Genomic DNA, 24187 nt, shown 5'->3' with positions numbered 1-24187 from the left:
ACCAAATAATACGTTATTGTTTTAGGAATATTGATGAAATCCTATTCTACTCTTAAAACAATACAAGCACATCTTGTATACATCGATAGGAGTGGTTTCAGAACACTTACTGATGAAAAAAAAAACATATCAGTTACTCTTTAAGAGGGCCTACACAGAGTTATTGCCTTAAAATCCAAAGCACTAATAACTTAACCAAGACAGTCTGCTGTAAAGCACTCCAGATTTCCTTTTAAAACATTGCTTCTATCTGGTCTGATGTCTTGTAGTTAACTGAAATGCATCAAAGTTGAAGGCAACAAGCAACCCATGGGAAACATTTCAAAGTAACATCCCAGTGACAATAGATAATCTACTTACCAAACGCTACTGCTTTCCCTTCTTTTGTGGATTGTGATTTATCCTTCTGATGCTTTACCTTTATTAATAAAAACACAGCAGTTTCCTCCACTAAAAAAAATGGCTGCACTGCTTAGCCAGCAAAACCATGCTAGAAACTAAGCTGCAGTAGAATAATAATAAAAAAAAAAAAAAAAGAGCAAAAGAGAGACGACAACTGCTTCTTGCATGAGACTAAAAATAATCATGCTGGTATCTTAAGTAATGGAGCTACCCTTCAGGAGGCTGCAGTAAAAGTTGTGCCACATTCTCATCTTATTCATGGGTTTTCAGCTAAAGCAGCTCAGAACAGGCTAGTAAACACCTCCTTCCTAAATGAAAGCTCTAATTTCTTCTACTGCAGTGAAATCAACCAAGTTTCTATGCTAAAAAGTGAGTGGCAGTAATGTCAGCCAATCAGCTTGAGTTTTTCAGCAAAATCACCCCTTAATTCATTCAAAATTAGGTCATATGACACTGTTTGAAATGCTATTGGCTTACAATGAACATAGCATTTTAGCCTAATCAGGCTAAGGCCACCCATCTATGCCTCTCTAGACCTAAGACACCTTGACTCTAGGCATGCTGGGGACGTTAAAACAAGAATGCAGACTTACCAGAGCTTCCCAACTATTAAAGGGCCGGAGCGCTATTATCTTCTGAACCTTTTTCTCAGAACACTGGGGAATCATAGTGAGTTCACTTGGAGAAGCATCTTGCAGGAAGCTTAGGATTTTACTTTTGTATACACTTTCTACCACTTCATCACCACTGCCATAGTCCTCGTCAAGAGAGCTACCGCCATCTTCAGCAGCTGACTCATCCTCTGAGTCTTGTACTTCTGTTTTAGTGCTCCAAACATTTGCTTTGGCTTTATGCTTTTTCCTAAGGCAGTTCTGCTCTTTCCCAGAAAATTTCCGTTTCTGCTGCACTTTCTTCTTCTTATCACTTCTGCTATTTGCAGATACTTCTGTCCAGTCAGAAACTTCACTTTGAGAAGGATATTCCACACCTACAGAAGTGATATAGAGAAGGCAACAAGTCAGCACATATTGGTTAAGGGCAAATAAAGACTCCATGTTCTTCCAAAATAAAATTTCGCATTAAAATATTAAAGCTGTTTTTCATATCAACACACAATGCCTCAACAAGAAGTCTTACCAAAAGAAGAAAAAGAGCAGTAAATACCATTCCATCCTGTTTGAAACATGAACAATATCAACTATGATTAGGTGAACACTTAATTTTTACACTGCTCAAATATTATAATGTTTTTTAAAAAAACTATCTTAGAATACAAATGAGCAACAAGATGTCATATGTGTGAGCTGCAGAAGCTGTGAGGTAAGAATCAGAGAATCAGCAAGGTTGGAAAAGGCCTTCAAGATCATCCAGCCCAACCATCCACCTATCACCAATAGTACTCACTAAACCATGTCCCTCAACATGAAATCCAACCATTCCTTGAATACCTCCAGGGTCAGTGACTCCACCACCTCCCTGGGCAGCCCATTCTAGTGCTTGGCCACTCTTTCAGAAAAGTAGCAGCCTCCTATAAGTTTAAGAGTTCTGGTAACATTGCTAGAATGAGACACTGGTCCCACTCTGCCCAACTGCCAATAAATGAGTTCTGCTGAGGTGAGTAAATAAGCCTACTTTCATACACAGAAATAAAAATTCTTTTCCATTTTATTGCACCTCAGTACAGCATTAAAGATGGGATAAGAAAAAAACACACAACTGTTAAAAAAACTGGAAGAACAACTATTGTCAACTACAACTCCTCTACTATCTTGAACTAAAATACAAATTATTTAGCTCTAAGAAAACATTTTCAGAAGGATTTGTATGCTGTGGGCTTCCCCCCCTCCTTGCACGTCACATGCATTGCTTTCTCTTCTGCCCAGTGCCAGCTTTCTACTGAGTCACTCCAATCCCCAAGCTTTTTCTTCTGATTATTGAGAAGGTAAGGAACCAACTTTTGCATGCTGATAGCACTCCCTCCTCTTGAACGAATTAAGAATATAATCCTAATCCCAAGAATACTGAAGGAACTGATATAGCAAAACGTATGCATTTCTGACAGCTGTGAAACACCGAAGTTATCAACTCAATAAATAGTATTTAAGGTCTTATGCACAGATCTTCCTGGGGTTATAGATTTTGCTCTGCACCACAATTAAAGAACTGGTATGCATTATAATAAATAATAAAAGCTGGTATGTGTTAAATAATTTAAGGCATTAAATTACTTAATACATATATAATATTACTTTAACAATATAATTATTGTTTAATTTAAATAATAATTAAAATAATATAATTATTGTTATAAATCTATGCACATATATATTTTTACACTACAGTATATTTTAAAAGGATGCAAGTATTGGCAATTACTGATTAACAAATTACTCAAGTTAAAAGAAAAAGCCAGCAAGCAGGATGGGAACAACTGACAGCTTTAATACATTTCAGAATATATTTTATGATATAGGTAATTGCAAACTCATAAGTAAATCTGTATTAGCAAGGCAAAGATACTAACCTCTACATTTATAGAGAAAAACGTTAAAAAAAAAAAAAAAAGATACTGAAATGTAGAGAAATATCCAGTTTCCTTCTTTTACCTCTACTCTCCTCCCTGCAGTACTATTTTTAAATATCAATTCAAGTTTCAAGATGTAGTGCAGCCGGGGTCATTACTGCTGGACATGAGAAAAGATTTACAGTGCAAGCCTGTTTGCTTTATCTTGGGATAAAATGGATTATAAACCTGTCTTTACCATCATTGTCTCCTGCAAAAACTCTCAGGGCCTCTTGTGCTTCATGAAGCACCCAGTTATGTTCCCGAAGTACATCTCTCAGTTCCTAGAAAACAAGAAATTTTGCTTTATGATAAGGTAACCAGACAGTGGATTTCTATATAGAGTGACATTGAGGCACCAACACTTACTTTCAATTGCAGAAAGCAAATAACCACCCCCACCCCCGTAAGTGTGAGGATTCTAAAGAGAAGAAATCAAAAGTAGAAAGCCTTTTGGTTTATTTTTATACCCTCATTTTACACAGACCTGCACTCCATTTTTTGGAAGGCTAGAAACAAGCAAGCCAGGCTTGCCAACAGGACCAAAATACTAAGACAAAAAGTACCATTTAGCCTTGATTATCTCCAGCTCTCACTTCAGGGCAAAATACATTCCAAAAGCACTAACAGTGTAGAGTTCCTACCCCAGGCTCCACCTGAGAGTGCGGCTGCTGCAAGGATTGTTTCATTTGGACTTGAAGAACAGATACAGTGTTCTTCAAATATCAAAAGCTGATTTGCCACCAGGAGACAAACTCACCTCCTTATCCATGCTAGGGAATGTGTTTTGCAGCTTCTCTACAAGCATCTCTTGCTTCTCCCATTGCATTTCAGACTTTGACCCATCCAGCTATTTAAAACAAACAAACAAACAAAAAAACAGAAAAATCAAACCGAACCAATATTGCTTACCTTTAACAAGCCACTCTAAATGACAAAAGCACTTAAGGCAAATCCAAGTTGCAGAAATGATTTCTCATACATAAACAATACTCAAGGCTAAAGCTTTCAAGAGCGTAGAAAGTCTTTGGTCACGACAAACTGGCATTCTTTACTTGGTTAGCATGTACCATGAAAAGCTGAATACCAAAACAAAAATAATTTAAAGCACCTAGCTTGTATTTGTTTAAAATGCAAAGTATAGTTAGCAGTGATTCCACATGACACTTAAGGCAAGAGGCAGCAGTGTTAACATTCAAGAGGTATACAGTTAGTAAACTACCTTAAATGACTGTTGTATTTAACCCACCAGAATCTATAGATGTGTCAATCAGAGTGTTTATATGAAGATCTATATATAAAAACCAATTTACAAAATCTGTGTACCGGAGCCATCAAGTCACACAAAAACCTGGCAATAAGTTTTCATCTATGTTAGCTTCACTAACAGCTACTGTAAATTGGGAAATAAAAGGGAGGTTTCTTATGAACAAGTGCCAAAGCTTCTGTTATGCCACAAGCTGTTCTGTTATGTACTCAGTACAAAGAATTATGCAAGTGTCTTCCATGACTGCAAAGTGTTTACCAATCTACATACCTACAGCAGAAATGCCAGCATGTCTGATACATATTTACTTAGCTGAATTACGCTATTTGATGAAAGAACATAAACCAGATCACCCAAAATTACTCCAAGTGACAAAGGACATAGTTCCTACCCTCACTGAACCTACGGTATTAATAAGGGTAGAGCTATGGTCAGCACAAAAATTTGGAGCGCTCTGTTTTATTCTGATGGAAGACAAAATTTAGTTACATTTCAACGCAGAGATAATTATTCATTCTCCATACAGCCTCCATTCCATACTGTAAAATCCCCATTCTCAAATATTTTCCATGTTTTCCAACAACGCATCAATGATCTAATGATAGTACTGTAGGATTGTAATACCAAACTGAATGTGCCAGAATCATTTACACAGTTCCTATTTACAAGCACAGCTCAAAGTAACCATTACTTTTAACATAACCAATTCATTCTTTTCTGTAAGCCATTGTTCTTTCCTAACCAAAATGATTCTATGATTCAATCACTCCTACAACATAGGGTAACAGTAACACCAGATGTTGAACTCCATCTATTTGAGGAAAAATAAGGAACGATCTGATGAGGCAAGTTGCCTTATAGTTTTAAACTCCCACTGATGTACATCAAGTTCAGCCACGAAAGCAATAGCATGGCACATACACTGAAGATTAAAACAAGTAACTTTTGGCATTGCCAAAAACGATGAAGCAGAAAACTCATCCAGAGGGCAAGATTTGAATTTGATAGGATTTCCTGATAACACATAGCAACTTCATGGCACAATTGTCAGTGATACAAGTCAGGCAGCTCCACTTACTTCATAGTGCTGAAACATAAAAAACAATACTTACATAATCAGCTTTTGGTTTTTTTGTCATATGCTCATCACTATCTTTGCCATTTATGTGAGAATCATTTAGTCTCCTTTTACGAGAGGCAGCTTTAAAATGGAAGTAAAAAAAAAATGGAAATTACTTTCATTGTAAGTATTACTTTTAATTACTATCATATATAAATAGGATCATTCAAACAACTGCTGTAGTAGCTACTTGTTAACAGCATATTTTTACTAGTCTTCTGTAATAGCTTCTTACTACAGTCCATACATATTCAGAAATTCCAAGCAAAGCAACTACTAAAAATAAATTTATTCACACATGTATCCTCACATTTTCTGCAGTACTTTAGCAGTTAAACAAGCAGCTTTGTCTTATGTGGAAGAAAGGGCTTTGGATTTTTGTGTTTGCTTTTTTCCTTCTAATTGCCAAGCATGTTATGCGGGAGTTGAATAAAGATGCTCGCTGTCTTTTAAGCAGGAGTAGTTTTCACAATAAAAGATAATCCTATTTAAGCTGCACGCTATTGGAAAGTTAGTACTTAAGCAAGGCTAAAATCCAACTGCGAGTTAGAATATTTACATCACTCCCCACCTGGAAGTGCTGATGACTGATTTTTGGCTCCAATGTTCACCAGTTATTATCAAGAAGTTTTCAACATTAAATCAAAGCCTTTGAAAGTAAACTACGCATAGTAAGTCAGAGATAACTAATTATCAATGAGCATTAAATTACCTATGATTAGCTCATGTGAGTCAGAACTTTCTGAATATCTTTGGGCCTGGGTGATTATCAGAGATCATCATCTTAGCATTAAGATCTGTCCAGTCAGGTGCATTTTCAGTTGCCACTGTGCACAGCTCATGAAGTTAAAAAACACATTATCGCTGCTTCTCCACATTAGCTTTGGCTGAAGCTACAACTGTTACTGGATGAATGCTCCCTTTTTACTATAGCCCAAAATATTTTTAAAATTCCTAGTTGATGATCTGATTTATTACTGGCAGTCAATCTTTTTGGAAGATTACCAACAGAGCTCTGATGTCTTACATCAGCATCTGCAGCGAACCTCCCCTCCCACCTCCCAGACAGCCAAAGGACAGACAGTCAGCAAACAAGCAGAGCTGATCTGACACACACGCGCACACACACACACACACACACAGCACACTTGCTTTCAAACCCTTAAGACTATCTGGAACGTCAAAATAGTTTTAGTTGTGAAAAACAAAATATCTATTTATTTGTACAAACACACTTTTTTGTCTGAAAATACTTTCCTATAAGTTTTCTAATAGAGTCGTTCACTCTCTCTGATGAGAAAGAGACACAGTATATAGACTAAAAAAATTAACATTTCTCAAAGAAACAGAAGCAAAGCATCAGCAGTAACTGAATCTTCAATAAATGAAGTACCTAGCAAGATCAAGGTATCTATTAGTGAGATTTTCCACAGCATAGTGTTCTGTAGATCAATACAGACATACAGAAGATGCACAGCTCAAAAAGAATCCTGCAAACATGTTGGTGGAGAAGAAGATAGTTCTCCTTCAGCATTCAAAGAACAATGCATTTCACTTCTCTGTCCAAGATGTTCATTTAAACAATGCAGCCAGGAAAAAAAACACTAGTAGCTTAAGACTCAAATGTATCTTAGCCTCGTCTTATGTCAAGGCTAGGGGCTGCCAGGTTGCTGTTGCTAAAAATTTAAGGAGCTGTAACTGTTGAAGATCAATCAGAACTGTATTCAAAGTGGTTAACTGCAGACACAAACAGGGACCCATGCAATTCTCTCAGCCCTAAAAACACACGGACTCCACATTAGGGTATTTCTGAGACCATTCTCCTTTGAAGTAAATAGCTGAATGAGTATTGGTCTTTGGAGGAAAAATAAATATATAAAACTGATTAAGAGCAGTTTTAGTGACAATTAAGCCACAGTGGAGGAATAACCATGAATAACCATGACCTCAGGAATCCATCAACGTAAAATTATGTAGAAATCCTTCTGTGGACCTCCAAAACTAACTACAGAAAATTATTGTTCAGTTGTAAATGAAGAGATACACTTTGTAAGCTACAAATACATAATAATAATTGTTTCTTAGGCTAAGGAAGCATAGAACTGAAGGGATGAAGAATTCCTGTGACTGCTAGACATGAATCATCCTTAGAATGGAAGCAGAGTGCATGGGGCCTGGACTTGATCTTGTCCCTCACTTCTCACCTAGTCAACACTTCATAACAAGTAAATCATAAATCGACATGGATAAGCAGATGTTCAATAGTGTCTCCACTTAAAAAAAAATAATATCCAAAATGAGATGATTTATACCATCATTTTCAGGCATGCTCATTCTTAACTAAATATTTTTTATGTAACAGCTGTGATTGAAGAGAATTTTGTTGCCAAGATTCTTCTGTGGGCTTTCACACTGAAAGCATGTGAAGCAGCACACAGACTAACACAAAAATATTGGACTTGATGATCCTTGTGGGTCCCTTCCAACTCCAGATAATTTTATGATACAAAAAGGCCAGAAGGGAGAGCCTAGATACCAGAAATTAAAGTGTTCTACGATAACTGTTAAAAATCTTCGGAAGGGTATACAAATATCTGAAGATGAAAAGATGGCAAGTACAACAGAAGAACTATTATCATTTTTATACTATAAATCAAAAATCATCTACATTATAAATGAAGTACGACTGTGTTCTCCTCAGCACATGAGCTTCCTAGAGACAATTTCCAAATCCATAGGATACGTCATGAAAAGACACATCAATCACATAAAACAAAAATCAAGAGAGATTAAAAATAGCTCTGGACTTAAGTGATGTCAAAGAGAGAAACTGAAGCATGAAGTGATAACACTAACATACTTAGTGCTTTCTAAGCATTTCCACATCTTGGGGTTTTTTGATATCATCACAAGGCTGCACGAATTCAGATGCAGAAAAAGAATGCCCTAAGCAAGCTGAGGGCTCAAAACACAGCTTGGGGGATGTACTGCTACAGAATTTATCTAGTGTTTAAGACCAATAGTTCTTACTCAGAATTACAAGTACAGAATTCACTCTGATAATAGTAACAGAGCTTGACGCAAGATTTGACATAAGTTAGAAATAGCTACTTACTCCACCATAATTCTTCACATCAGATTTCTCACGTGCAACATTTAGAACTACTATCTCTAACCTATTACAGTCCACCTCAACTTCTGAGTAAAGAAGGAAGCAATCAGTAACAACAAAAATCATTAAAGACACTAGCCTTCAACCAGCAATCCTGACCTACACAGAAAAAAATCAAAACCTTTTTGTTCTATCTTTGGATTTTGCTGTATATCCACTTCTCATGATTCCCACTGCAAAGATTGTAGTTTCAGTTCTGTGCTATTACAATAAACAAACAGAATACTTCTAATGCATGTTTTACCACTTTTCAAATACTATCCCCTGCACTCCCCTCAAGTTTACTTGGCAACTTTATTTACTAATTTGGCTGTAGTCTCTAAAGTGTTCCCCCTCCCCCTGCTTTAAAAAAACAAACAAACAAGGTACCTTCATCACTGAATTTCAAACAAGCAGCTATCGCTTCATCCATTGAGCGTGTTGATTTTACCAACTGAAAAAAAAAAAAAAAATCAGCTGCTAAGTGATAAGATTTAACCCATTTGAACAGAGAATAACAATTATAAACAAGCAGGACTGAAATATACTTGGACAAATAAAAGCCAAAAAAACTTATACAAAAACACACATCAAAAAGACATGTATTGTAAAATCCAAAGCCAACACTTACAGGTCACTAAATTTTATGTATATTGAATACAACCATATCAGCTGTACTTGGAAATATCTTCTTTAAGCTGTTTTCCAATAGGTTTTTAAATCTCACTTATTACTGCTTCACCTGCCATCTTATTTCACAAATATGCCATGCAGTTTTGTTTGAATGCTTTTTCCAAAACCCCTTCATTGTCACTATTACAAAGTCAGATGATCCCAAACCAGATGATCAATAGCTCAAGTCGGTAAGTTTGTATATGCTGTTGCGTCATACTGGCTGACTTTCTGAGATTATGCACATGAAATTTAAATCATGCCTCCAAAAGATTAGCATCTTTGCAACTCTAGATTCTTCCTCCATCAACCTGTAGTCTCAGAATATATAATTTTTACAAATTGAATGTTGAGACTTGTAAGTGCTGCTTTTCACAAGTGTCACAACTTCAACAGAAGTACGTGGTGGAACGGTTACAAACACACAAAAACCCTATGAATAAGGAAACTGATTCCCAGGCTTGTGTTCACTTTTATGAACAATATAATTATTTACATAAATAATTATAATTATTGTTTATAATTTTACTATAACTGCCATTTTGAAAGGTTTAGAGTAGGTATTCCCTACAGTTTTTCTTTAACAACATTCACCAGTCATGTAGGGTTTGGCAGGACAAGCTGACTCAGATCCTTCATGAACAAATAATAGATTCGTCCGCTATTCCATCTTCCCTCAAGAATGCTGTAGTTACACAGAAAAAAGCTTGCACAACCATTCTGTACTACAAAATTCTCTTGGTACAAAGAGCTATCTTATGCTCTTCTGAGAATAGATAACACCACTACAAACCACTACATAGTTAAAACCACTCCTAAAGTTACTCCTCACTGAAGGCACAAAACTGCATCAGACACACCATACAAGTGTCATTTCTAGTTAGCTTCTAAGCTACAATGAATCATGATCAACCTGTACGTGGCAATTCAAACACCATATGCTCTGGATATTTGTAGCCTAATTTCTTCAAGAGAAAAAAAGTAAATAAAACCCAAAGTGATATTTGCAATCCCTTATTTCTTCCTCAGGCCTAAACTTAAAACTTGATCCAGAAAAAGAAAAAAAAAATCTGTATTTTTTAAATGACATTTCAACCAGGAAAACTGACAGATTAATTTAAACATATTTGGCTTTGAAAACTAAAGTTACTAAAAAAACATCAGCCCTAAGAGGTAACATTCCTGAAGATACAGTAAAATTATCTTCAGTACAGTAAAAGGTAATAAGTTATTGTAACACCACGGTACATTTGTGATGTACGTTGGAGAATAGCCAAGAGTATCTCAGCTTTATATGGCAGCATAATCATAAGAAATTACTATAATTTCAAATGTACTCTTTTTACCTCACTTTCATTCCAAGGGCTTTAAGTATTAAAGCTGAAGAAAGCAAGAGGGAAGTGTTTCAGCTATTGAAGATGACAACAATAATTTCATTAATTCTGCATTCAACCAGTTAACTGCATTCCAAAAGTTATCAGTAGCTATCAATCAAGATTGTTCTAAGGCTGAACGTCAAGACAAATTTACTATACCCTAGAATTCAATGTTGAATTGTTTTAGTTTTTAACAAATATCTTTACACATACATACACGCACTTGAACAACAAAAAAAATGAAATCAACGTCCATGGTTGCAGTTCCCCTAAAACAAATAGTTTCATATACGCTTTTGCTAATAAGAATCAAGGCTCTTCTCTGTTATAACACCCAAAGCATAGGAATGCTGCCTGCAAAATAGTTATCAAAATAAATAAAAAGAACTGAGAATTATTACTTGTAACAAATCCTGGTCACTCCTCTGAGGAAAAAGTTCCTTCAGTGTTTGTAGCTTTGCATTTCTGATGTCTTCCTCTGTATCTTCCTGCAAATCAACTAGTTGGTCCCCATTGTTCACGTAAGCCGCTTGCTGTAGCTGATACACAGGCTGGTCATCCTCTGATGAGTCTTCTGAACTATGATATGTGAGGGGCAGGGAAAGTATTAAAATTGTTGTTTTTTATATTTATTCTTCCAGAGCGTCATTGTAAAAAGCAAACTAACAGGATCACATGAGCTGAAATTAATGTTATTAAAGGTTAGCTTATTCTAAAATATATATTATCTTAAAATGTTGCCAACCAGTAAGCACATAAAACCTTTTTGTGGCTACTTCTTCCTTCAGTGGTTGCAATAGGCAAACTGCATTACGATTTTGCAAATAATAGTAATATACTACTCATGCACTTATGCCACCAAAAAGCTATTATAGTAAAAATGGTCATAAAGAATAATTCAAATTCAAACCACCAATCAGTCTAGCCATAAGCTTCAAAGATCAAATCAGCATAAACTTAAAAAAAAGTCTCAGAAAAATGGCGTATTGAAATTCATTTGCATATTTCAAATATTCCTGTCTTGAAAGTTCCCTTATAAACTGTATATAAAAAGAAAATCAGTTGAAATCGAGAGAGTAAAATTAATGACCCCATCTTTTCTTATCAGGGATTAACATCTAGATACTTGCCAACAAAGCCAGAGTGCACACACAATCTCTTCTATAATCACATTCTTCACAAGCATGAAGAAATGCTCATTTAATCACTACAAGAATATGACTCAGTCATGTTCTTGTCTGTTTTTCCAACAAAGCCCAGATAGCTAACTCCTGCCATGGTCTTAAGTCTGATCTATTAGCACAATGCCACTTGTGAGATAGCTCAATGGATTCAGTATACACTAATTAGCATACGAGACAATAAGGTATGATGAAGTGTTAAGTACTGAGATACCTTGTGCACTGAACATAAGCAGCTACAAAGGAATAAGATAGAGTATGAGAGGATGTGGCTCATGTCAGACTGCTACTTTAACCCTGCAGGCAGCTAAACACTGCAACGCCTTTTGACAACACTCCCTTCAACCTCCCACCCCTCTGATGGGATGGGGGAGAGAACTGGAGAGAGAAAAAAAAAATTGAGATCTGTGAGTTGAGATAAAAAATATTTACTAAGACAGAAAAGGAAGAGAGAAATAATATATATTTACAAAACAAGTGATACAGAATTGCTCAGCACACACCAACACCCAGACAGCCCCAAGCAGAAGCTACCCCCAAAAGCCAACTCCCCAGGTTGTTTTTTTGTTTTGTTTGTTTGTTTGTTTTTGTTTGTTTGTTTTCCCCATGATGCCATATGGGATGGAATATCCTTCTGACCAGTTTAGGCCAACTGTCCTGTTTCTGACTCCTCCCAGCTCCTTGTGCCCCCTCAGTCCCTCCCATTGGCAGGACAGTAGAAGACGAAAAACTGAAAAATCCTTGGCTCTGTGCTGCGCTGCTTAGAAACAACAAAAACATCCCTGTGTTATCAACGTGTTTTTTCTCCCACAGCCAAAGCATAGCATCACAACAGACACCATGAAGAAAATCAGCTCTGTCCCAGCTGAAACCAGGACACAGACACAGACTAATCCCACTAGCATCTCGCTTTGGTGTCTGCCTGACTCTCTCACCATGTAACCATGCTGCAGTGTAGAAACAGCAAGTTGCAAGCTGGATCCTGCATGGCTTATTAGATTCTGCTCCACATCACACAAAACCTATTGCACTGCTTCCAAAACTACCTGACCCCAGAAACAGTGTAAGTCCATTTGAACAGCACTCCACACAAATCAAGATCAAAAATTCTTATACCATGTGCTGAAGCAGTATTTGCCTTCCCACTCCTCTACAGTTTCATTAAAAAAAAACAACTAAAACTTCAACATATTTTAAAATAAGAAGCTAGTACTTATAAGGGTAAGCTTTCAAGTGCCATCAAAAGAATATAAGATGTGCAAATGTGTGAACAAATAATAAACACCACAAGTATCGTTCCATATCATGGAATTCCTCACTCATAAACCATGTTTTCAGAGACGTCACTTAAGAGTAGGAGTCCTCTTACTTGGAAATCCAGTAAAGCTTAGATAGGGGAGGGTAAATTGCAAACTGTAAAGCCAGAATCTAGCATATTATTTTGAATTCAATACTACAATTAGAAACATTGCATCAACTTGCATAAACATTACTAGCTTAAACCTTACATTAAAATCACATCTTTCTTTGGAGCCTTGTTTTCTTTAGAAGCACTGACTTTTCTTGGTACTTCATCTTCACTGTCTGAAGACACATCTAGGAAATGTACCCCCCTTCGATGGTTGAAATAAGACAGCTCCCTTGTCCTCTCAGCTTCAGGAGTTTCTGGGATGCTGGAGTACCCTGTAGCCATTTCAACAGGAGAAAAGATGGGAGAAAATGACTTAGAATTTGAAATAAATTTATTTATTCTTAGAGCATCATATTGCTATAATATCTTCTTTATACATAGCAGCCATTTAAACAGAACTTGCATCTTCATGCATCGAGAACTCCTATAAGCGGTATTCTTTAAAGCGGTGACTTAACTGATAAAAATTGCCTCAGCAATTTTATTTCAAACAAATATAGGTTTGTATACTGTCAACCATAAAGATTAAAAGGCCATGTATTTCAGACCAGTAACTATTTAATTTTTTGTTTATTTTTGGCAAAACAATCAGCAAAATCTTCTGAGCTACTTTCAAGCTAAGTAGGACATGGATAGAAACATACCAGTGTTTCTGATGGCTGATTTAAGTCGGTCACAGTTTTTCAGAAAGGGAATGCCAGCATTAGATGGCAGAAGATCAGGAAGCTACACTGGGGAGCTTAGTAGATAAAGTTGCAAATCGTACAGAGATATAATCTTCACCAGTCTTTCCTACACAATGTTCCAGATGATTCTTAACAAGAGAAGGAAGGATGCTTTGGGTACTTTCACGATACAAAGAATTTGTATGTTTCCACAAGGAGTTACTGCAATTACATCTCATAAATGATACAATTTCCCATGAACCCTCCAAACGGAGTCACTACGCCTCCAGTAGCCTGTATTGACTTTTCACTTCTGAATATGCTCTTAAGACAACCAGTATCAGCCAATCTACCCATGTAATCCCTGATTAAGTAATGAGTAATGCATGATAAAGTCTCATTGTCAACTACACCTGCAGCCAATTCCATGCATGTATCTTGATGGGGAAAACATGACCACAAAGGGAAAAGGCACAGAATACGATATACAAAACAGTTCTTGAACCTAAAGTAAAAAGAGGATCAGATACTGTAAACAAAAATAAATAAAAGTATGCAAATCATTATATTTTGCATTGTTGCTCTCCTTCACACACTACCAAAGGCACAGTGTGCTCTAACCTCACATACTGTGTATTTCAAAGTAGTTTTTGTGATTATAACTGCAAAACTGATGTTCTCAAATGAATTAGAGCAAGCTAAAGCACATGGTTCTATCCATCATGTACCAAGGCTACAGCTGTTCAGCCACCTTCCTCTAGAAAACCCCAGAAAAAAAAACATTCTGTAGTTGACACACAAGAACTTACATGTGTAGATCCTACATCTCTTGCAACATTAAACCCACACTATACAACTAAAGAAGTGGCAGTTGTGTCCAAGTCTGCTATTTCATGACAGTAATTGAAGTATTGGAAGCATTTTGCAGAAACTGAGAGCCAAGAACCGTAGCCTGACCCAGTGCACTAGTCCCACATATTCTAGAAGTAATTTTTCTCTACTACTTTATTTACAGCCCGTGCTGAAGAGAACTACTGAACACAAAACAGTTGGTAAGCCAAGCATTTTATTTAAGAGCAGACAAATTATGAACCCTGGAGGTACATGACTGAAGAAAGGTTGAAGAATGCATGGAGTGGAGAACATGACAGCTGCAGAAAGCGTCTGCTGTCCAAAAGTGATCTTGTAGAAAATAAGCTTGAAATAACTCACTGTTAGCATTTGATGGAAACAGAGATAAATTCCAAAAGCACAACCACAGGAATTCGCTAGAAACTAGAAGTTACTAGGTGATAGTGGATTTGAAAAGGGAGAGATACCCAATAAATTAAAAAATATGGTATTGTAGTGCACAGCTGAAAAAGAAAATAAAGTATTAAACACCAATTAAACAGAAGTGCACCAATTAAACACCAATTAAACAGAAGTGATCTTAACTCAAACTTCTTTAACATCCGAAGAAAATGTAAGTAAGAGTTCAACGATAGCTCAAAAAAAGTAAATTGTTACAGTCAATCTTCAGAAGATCTTAGCTACACATAGCAAAGATCCTGTAGAGAATACGGAACACACTTAAGCAGGTATTAATCCAATAAGGATGGAAATAGAATAGGAAGAAATGAAAGCACATAGTAAATCAGATTTCATTTTCATTTTAAAACTTTGACATTTCCATATTTTCTATGTACCAGGTGTAACAATGCAGGTTTTGCCTTCCTTTCATACCAAAGAACATCCTGCTTCCCAAGCTACAGGCGAGTTCTGCTTCCTATCTGCTGCTGCTGTTATGTGGTCCATGCTCATTTCTCTGTTGCAGAACCACAGGCAGCAAGCAGAGATGAGCAATGACAACACAGACTGAAAACATAACATGTAGCTTCCTGAACGTGACAGCATTTCATACTTGCCACCACTCAAGAGTCAGGTAGCTTTGGTTGTCAGTAAGACAGTTGGAAACCAAACCTCATATTCCCCTTACAGAACAGCAGACATCGTAACCAGTCTGAGGGGCCAGCTGAGAACACGCCCTTACTAACAAAAGCCTCCACGCTTGCTCAGATCCCTCTACAACTGTCCATATATGCAAAACCAGAGCTTTGACTTCTCTTCAGATGAATACAGCTGCATCCCAAACACAAAACCTGGCAGCATGCTTCAGTGCCCTCTGGTTTCGAGATGCATTTGCCATGAGCTGCTTCACGCACAAAGAGATGAGTGACTTGGAGCCTCTAGCCCCTGCCAGGCTTCTCCGGTCACTTAGCTCGAGGCAGGCTAGTCCAGCCTGCTATTTGCCGGCAGTCAAATGGATACAACTACAGAGCTCCCCTTTTTTGCCCCCTTATTCCTCTTTCCTTACCCTTGTCCCTCCTCAAACTGATCCCTTCCTTTCCCCACCTTTGGCTCTTCTCCAACCATACCACAGAAGGTTTCACAAGATCCTAAAGAAGTCCTTATCGATATGCCCCCATAAGCCTCATGCCTCCTAAAACCATCAGAATGATGCTCCCAAGAGCCTCTACGCTTATAGTGACAGGCATCATAGTCAACTCATGCAACTGACAGCTCTCCTATGACAGCCATGGGAGTAGCTAGGACAGGTTGAGGTGCTGGGGCTCTCCCACCCACCTCTGTGCTCCCTCATATGTGTGGAGATGAGCATTCCACTCCATAACAGAACATAAACTCCATTTGTCAGTACAGTCAGTACAGAAGTAACAGGAGCTTCCCATTAATAACAGTTTCTGATTTACACTTCAAGAGGATAGAATACCAAAAACCATGCACAGTGTAATAGCTATATTTTATTATGAATGATGACAGACAATAATATACTTTGAACTGGGATGGCAGATGGGTGGAAAAAAAAATATTCATATTCATTTCCTACTCCAAAGAAACCTGAATTCAGAATAAGAAAATAGACCAAATCAACTGTACAAGGTAAGTCTGGGATACAGCTAGAGAACTTGTGGGAGGACTGAGTTTTAATGATACAACTGTCAGCTAAATCTTTTGTATAAATGCATTTTATATCCTCAACATGTAAATACAGCGTCACGTGCACACTCTTCTTTCTAGTGCACCAAAACCTTAAAAGTCATGTCTCTAGGAGCCAAACACTAGTGCTTCTACCTCAGATGCCAACTCTGGAAACAGCTGAAAATAAAGGCAGTTTCTCCTGCTCCTGTCACTTAACACGGAAAGAAACTCAGCTCAGTTACCACAGAGTAATCTCAGTTCCCGGAGGTGATCTGCCAGCAGAGACCAGAATTCAGTCGCTAGCCAAAGGCAGAAGTGAACCACAGGTGGTCAGATTAACTCCTTTATGAAAAAAAAAAAAAGCTCTTGATTTTAACCAAATTACCATGAAAATCTCAACTTTTTCTATCACTTTCAGATGAGGTAGAAGATTTCAGTAACGATTTTTGAGATAGTCAATCTGCCTGAGGACAGGAAAGCCCTACAGAAGGACCTGGACAGGCTGGATTGCTGGGCTAAGGCCAGTGGGATGAAATTCAACAACATGAAGTGTCAGACCCTGCACTCCGGCCACAATAACCCCAGGCAGTACTAAAAGCCTAGGGCAGGATAGCTGGAAGACTGTATGGAAAAAATGGGTCTGAGGTAGTTGGTCAATGTTTGGCTGAACACAAGCCAGCAGTGTGCCCAGGTGGCCAAGAAGGCCAATGGCACCCTGGCATGCATCAGAAATAGCCAGGACCAGCCACATCTTGAGTACTGGGTTCAGTTTTGGACCTCCCACTACAAGAAATTCACCGAGGCCCTAGAGTGTGTCCAGAGAAGGGCAGCAAAGCAGGGAGGCTCAGGCGCACAAGTCTTATGAAGAGTAGCTGAGGGAACTGAGATTATTCAGTCAGGACAAGTGAAGGTTCAGAGGAGATCTTATCACTCTACAACAACCTGAAAGGATGCTGTGGCAAGGAGAAGTTGGCTTCTTGACCCAAGTAACTAGCGACAAGGCTAGTTGGGCCAGAGGAGGTTTGGGTTGAATATGAGGAAGAACTTCTTCTCAGAAAGATGGTAAGGCATTGGAACAGGCTGCCCAGGGAAGCCACCATCCCCAGAAATGTTAAAGGAAAGGGCAGATGTAGTACACAGAGACATGTTTTAATGGGGAAATACTGATGGTGGGTGGACTAGATGACCTTAGAGGTCTGTTCCAACTTTAATGATTCCATGTTATCTTGAAAAGGCCATACACATGTAAACTTAAAGGGCAGCCTAAAAGTACCACCAGTTCTGAAGCAGTAAGTGTCCCAAAACAGGCCTTCCAGCAACTAAGACCACCACACTGGCAGCAGTTAGTTCCTCATCTGTACTTCTGTCTATCTATATGTAGAAGGAGACACGTTGTCCCTTTTATGTCTGGTTTGCTTTATGCAAAAACCATTTCTATGCAGAAGTTTTAAGAAGAATGTAAAAGAGACACTGGGGTAAGTATCACACACTTCTCTTACATTTAAGTGCAAAGTTGTGGTTAATTCCTCTCTAGCAAAAAAAACTCTAAGGCATATCACTTCTCAAGGTTAACAAGTTGGGCTAGCAAAGCAAGGGTTATCACAATAGCACTGAACTGACAGGTGTATGAGAAGAATTTAATAGAAATTTCAAAACATCCTGATAATGTAACGAGATATTCCAGTTCTAGAGAATTAAGAGAACTGATAAAGGCCATTTTCATGATTTTTTATTTTTTTTATTTTTTATTAGAGCACGTTTCAAACACACTCCTCCTGCAAGTAGCACAATATGCAGTTGGCAGGTATTCATGAAAGCTTCACTTAGCATCCTTACTGGATTTAAACTAAGTTTACAAAAATAACACAACCTTAAAAATTATTTTATTCCTTAGAACAAGCCTTGTAAGAAGTGCAGATTTAAACTAAAGAGTGTATTTACACTGCTTCACTTCGGCTCTCTTCAATTTATTTGTATTTTAAATACCAGTTACTCTTCCTGACAGCTCCTAACTCTCATGACTGTGAAATGCTGAACTGCCTGTAAAAGGCATCCTCCCTCTCAGAAAAGCACTACCTCCTTCCTCCATCTATTCCACTGAACAGAATCTCTTATGAGGAGAAATGGGGAAAAAAAAAACAAACACACACACGCAAAAAAAAAGTAACATATGGAATAAGAGGAGTGGTTTCAATGTGTTTAGAGCAAATTATAACACTGTATAGCAGTAAGCATTTTAACAGCTATTGCCACAGCATGTAATTAACGGAGGCAAAATTCCCTGATTGCATGATGATTAAAGGGGACTTTTAAGGAATGCCTGTAATCACAGGATCAGTGTTTGACTCTAAGGCCAGAAATAAGAAAACACTGAAGTAAACCTACACAGAGTGGGAGGGGAAAAAAAAAAAAACAAAAAAAACCACAATCACACATCATACTCAAGATAGGCTAGCCTTCTCTCCTCCAAACAAAAACAAAACAGAGGCTTACCACATTTAATACCACATTTAATACATTGTCAAATGGCAGCTAATTTCTACTCAAATTCAGAAAGAAGCATCAAAGGCATGCTGCTCAACTGTACAAGCTAATCAATATTTTTGTTTCAAATAAGTCTTTTTTTAATTTGAATCCTGAAAGAGTAGTAATAAGTCTGAGGTGTTCCTTAAAGAGACCACTTTTAAATCATCAATGTGTCATTCCAGGAACCCTTGGAAAAGTTCATTAGGTACTGAAGGCATTTCTTTTCTCAGAAATGCTTTAAAAAGAATTATATTCTATCAACTGCAACATAATAAAAGACACAACATCCTCTGTCCACGGAGGAAATGATAACAGATGAGAATACCAGGCAGAAGCAGTCCCAGTGCAAGCAACAATATGTCAGTGAACACTGGAACCTCAGAGTTCAATCATTTGCATTTTACACATGAATTAAACAGAAAGGCTATCAATAACAACAGTCAATCATCAAAAATAGCACTGTATACAAAGGTTTAATTTCATCTACAACTTTTATTTCCGTTCAGTACTGAAGTTTCATAAGCACACTTTTGGAACACAAATCGTATTTTGAAATTCCTCATTGTAACTCTTCTAATCATATACTTTTACCACAGTTCATTTCCACAACTGGAATAATCTCGCCATTTCAGTACAGCAGCCTATTTAAAAAATTAAAAATGCCTAATTGAAAATTAAGACAACAACTTCACCATATAATAAAATCAAACGTGCATTATTTAGTTAGTAATTTCAACAGAAAAGTTTCAAGTATTCCAATGCATTTTCCCAGGCTTTTTAGAGAGGCACCTCTCTAATGCAATCCAATAACTGCAGCTCAGTGGTTGATGGCTCTACCATCCTCATTCAGTGAAGTGATGTTCAGAACCAGCTACCTCCAACTTGGCTGCAAAGTGGCTGCAAGCCCACACAGTTTTCAAAATATACAAACATGTAGAGATGACCAGTTCTTCTGGTCATCATACTGAGAACTGCTTGTTCAAGTATAAGGTACATATGTTCCATACAAAGCAATAATGAGCATTACATACCTGGGGTGCACGACACTCCACCAATATTAGTTCACTCCGGCAAAAACAAGAATTCGCTAAAAAGATAATGTTATTTCATGACCAGGAGACATTGTCTGACTACTTTTTCTCCCCACGAATGAAATTACAATAATATCATCTTTTTCTTAGATCTGTATTTTGGGATACACAGCAAAATGAAATCAAAAGTAATCCATCGAAAATGTTATTGGAAGGAAGGAAACTGAGGGACAGATCTTAAAGCTCTTTTTACATATACAAAAATAACCATACAATATCAAAGTAAGAAGGACAAGAAAAATGCCTCCAGCTATTTAATTTTTATTTATTTAATTATTTATTAAAAAACAGATGAACTAAGAAACACACTTCCCTTTATCCCAGCTTCATACGTGAATATTTTGCAAATCCACTGTGTTGGCCTTCAGAATAAATACAGGTAATTGTTGTCCTTGTATGATTTACTAAGCAATTAGAGCACATCCTTTTTAACTACAGCCCCTTGTACAAAGTAACTCTTTTACTTACATATTTAGCAGAAAAGAAAGCACATAGTGCCATAAACAGGTTATTTTTGCATCTTTTCCAAAATAATACAAGAAATAAAAAATAGGTACCTGTTTTACTTAAAGAAAGAAAAATTCTGTCTTCCTAATGCCATTTAGGAAACAAGGAGAAAGTGCAATTGCTAAACCAACGTAGTTTACTCTTTCACACTTAGGTATCTGATCTGCTACAGACAAAATTTGAATACTTTATTTTCAGTTAACTTCTATTGACTTAAGAAAACATGACCTAATTTTTAAAATAGTTTATTTAAATGCACTGCACAGAAATGTGTGCAAATGTGAGGAAAAAAAACTCAGAAAATCCACCAGGAATTCTTTAAACACTCAATATTTGTGAGATGAAGATGATATAAGCACTAGCTGACATAAGTACTAATAGTTACAACTAAATTTTAACTGTTAACTAGAACCCCTGCTCTACATCATAGATATGTCCATGATATCTTATTTAAGGGAAGCGCTTGCCCTGCACTTCTACTCAACTCTGATTTACTTCTGGTCACAACTGCCTTTCACTCCTTTTCTCATTATTACTTAGCCCTCCACAACAGTTCCTTTTTTAGGCTGCCTTTTATTACCTCACATATCGGTACTCTCAACAAGAGAACTGATGCTTCTCTAAGCAGCATATTCCTTCCCTTCCACTCCATCCATCCTTTGTCCTACCTATGCAGTAGCCAACAAGCCAAGGCTTTCGTCCCTTTATTTAGAAACACAAAGCCTTCATTGATATTGAAAACATTAAACCTGCATAACATCAAAATTCATAGAAAAATAATTACCTACCTTAGCGCTGTCGGGTGGACCTGTAAAAGAAAAAGCAACTCCTCCTTTACAAGAAAGTTCTCTTATCATAAAGATAAGGCACTACAACAAACAGTCATCCAGCATTTGTTCCTGCATGCGGAACGAACAATGTTTAACACCAACAGATACTGTTGCTCTTTCATTATCTAAACACATAATCAAAGCCTGTCTGGTCTCTCCAATGACACTTCTATCTTGACATCTGTATCAGAAGTTACACAGAATAAGAACATCCAAGATGTATAAAACAATCAGTAACACATACTTTTTGTTCTTCCTTTCCCACACCCTCAGAAACTGAAAAGCTGTCAGTATAACAAGGTGAAAAAAAAGGTCATGAGTAATTACGTAGTTGAGAGCCATTACAGCTGCACACTGGTATCAACTGATGAATCCAAACAACACTCCCACATATCAGCCAAATAAGCTAATCAACTCCTATATAAGCAATGTGTTTTTTTTAGATTTCCGTTAAAACCACAATCTATTTCCAGAACATGGGACAAATGCTGCAGAACTACTAGCACAATCAATTTCTGAACACAAACAACAGGCATTTCTGTTCTCTGCAAAACCAGGCCAAGCTGAAAGACAAAAGCAAGAACAAACACCTGGCTTCAGTTTTATCTGTCATATCCCACACTGCATTCCTAGAACGGCCTGGGTTGAAAAGGACCACAGCGATCATCTAGTTTCAAACCCCTGTCATGTGCAGGGTCGCCAACCACTAGACCTGGCTGCACAGAGCCACATCCAGCCTAGCTCTGAATGACTCCAGGGATGGGGCATCCACACCCTCCTCAGGCAGCCTGTTCCAGTTCATCTCAGACTCTAGTGGAAAAGTTACTTCCATACAACGTATTTATAGTAATGCCTGAAAAGGCCTTAAACTTTGTTAGTTTAAGATGAGCATCAATAAACAGGAATGCTTTGCATATTTTAAACACCTGCTTATTGAATTGAAATAATTTAATCTCTAGCTACCAGGTGACCATGGATGCACAGATTCAAGCCAACCATGCACTGTATGGATGCTTTTATGGAAAACTGCTGTGAAACATGTGTACAGAGAAGCACCTTTATAAAACAACCAACAACAACAACAAAAACCCACGGCACAGGAAGGGCAGAGTGCTTTACTTCTAGCAACGCAGCACTCAGAACGCACTGCACACACAACACCTGACCCACCTGCTACCTCCGAGGCTGGGCTGCCCGGCCTGCTGCTCCCTGCAACATCATTTCCACCGCCGTCAGAAGCAGGACTGCCCTCTTGGGCCTGGGCTGCAGCAGCAGGGCTGCCATCCTCCTGGGCCTGAGCTGCAGCAGCAGGCCGCCCATCCTGCTCCGCGCTTGTCCTCCTCTTCTCGTAACGGAAGCGGTCCAGGTTGAAGAGACTCATCGCGCCAGCCCGGCGTCTCTCACCACCTGCGGGGAGAAGAGAGATGCGCTCGGTTGATCCCGCGGTAATAAACAAGAGAAGAGCCGCGATCCCACGGGGACGCGCAGACCACGCGGGGCGGCCCCAGCCCCTTTACACTCACTCACATACAGATGCACGCACAACCCGCTCGGCTCGCCCGCCCCTCCCCCCCTCGCGCACCTGCCGCTCATCAGGATCCACACGGAGACGGGAAGCAGCGAGGCGGCGCGGTGCGACGCACACGCCGAGCAGCGACAGGTAGCACCGACCCGAAACACGGCCAGGCGCGGCGCTCCGTAGTGACGTCACCGCCCGCCGCCCAACAGCGCGCCCAAGCAGCAGACGCGTGCGCTTTGCTCCGCGGGGGTGGGGCTGCGCTGGTTTCGCGCGCGGTGTGCCGGCCGCCCCACACACACCCACTGAGGGAGGTCCCTCGCAGTTACACTGCAATAAAATACACGGTTTAGGGCCTTTTATAGCTGCGTTACCTCTCTTGGGTAATATTGGTGGTAAAATAAAGCAAGTTTTGTCTGCCTGTTTCTAAATCATCATCATCGTTGTTACAATAAAGTCTCTTAGCCTCAAGGGAACTCTCAAAGAAGTTGTCTGGTGCTCCCTTTGCCATTAGAACCTTAACGACACAGCACAGTGCTCAGCAAACATTCACGTACAATCAGCACAAGCAAATGATCCAACACATTGGTACCCGATTTTGTGTTCTTTCAGGAGAACAGCAAGGAGAAATGGTCTGGGCTCCTGTGCCTCTCAATGTTGTCTTCTCTTACTCCAAACGCAGTGCAGTTAGGAGCAAGAATATAGAGCTGAGCACTGGACAGGTAAATAAGTGACATAATTAAGCTCTAAGGATTTGGAGGAACCTCTTTCCAAACCAAGCTCTGGGAAAGATGTCTCTAGATCAGATATAAATCTAATATTTGGACAGTGAAGGATTTAAAATAGGAAACATGGAAGCTGGACTTGTGAACTGAACAAAAGAGATTTCCCCCACAGAGATGGATACAGATGGATTTGCAAAGGTGGTTT

General features: G+C 38.4%; 1 protein-coding gene across 2 annotated transcripts in view; it reads right to left on the bottom strand.

Annotated features, from left to right (window-relative positions):
- Positions 1 to 23479, bottom strand: part of SMARCAD1 (SNF2 related chromatin remodeling ATPase with DExD box 1) — a 42714-nt gene extending 19235 nt beyond the window's left edge. For both annotated transcript variants that reach the window (XM_010709818.4, XM_010709819.4), the window contains exons 1-9: positions 23324 to 23479; positions 22912 to 23148; positions 13241 to 13415; positions 10953 to 11130; positions 8894 to 8957; positions 5345 to 5433; positions 3726 to 3815; positions 3165 to 3249; positions 996 to 1390 (exon numbers count right to left, since the gene is read on the bottom strand). In XM_010709818.4, coding sequence (XP_010708120.2) covers positions 996 to 1390; positions 3165 to 3249; positions 3726 to 3815; positions 5345 to 5433; positions 8894 to 8957; positions 10953 to 11130; positions 13241 to 13415; positions 22912 to 23122 — 1287 coding nt within the window. In that variant the 5' untranslated portion in view covers positions 23123 to 23148; positions 23324 to 23479. The remainder of the gene's footprint in view (positions 1 to 995; positions 1391 to 3164; positions 3250 to 3725; positions 3816 to 5344; positions 5434 to 8893; positions 8958 to 10952; positions 11131 to 13240; positions 13416 to 22911; positions 23149 to 23323) is intronic.
- Between the last annotated feature and the right edge of the window lie 708 nt (positions 23480 to 24187).

The sequence above is a fragment of the Meleagris gallopavo genome, chromosome 4, assembly GCF_905368555.1.
Source record: "Meleagris gallopavo chromosome 4, MGAL_WU_HG_1.1, whole genome shotgun sequence".
NCBI lineage: Eukaryota > Metazoa > Chordata > Aves > Galliformes > Phasianidae > Meleagris > Meleagris gallopavo.
Note: the sequence above shows the minus strand (reverse complement) of the source record. Positions and strands in the feature narration are given on the sequence as shown.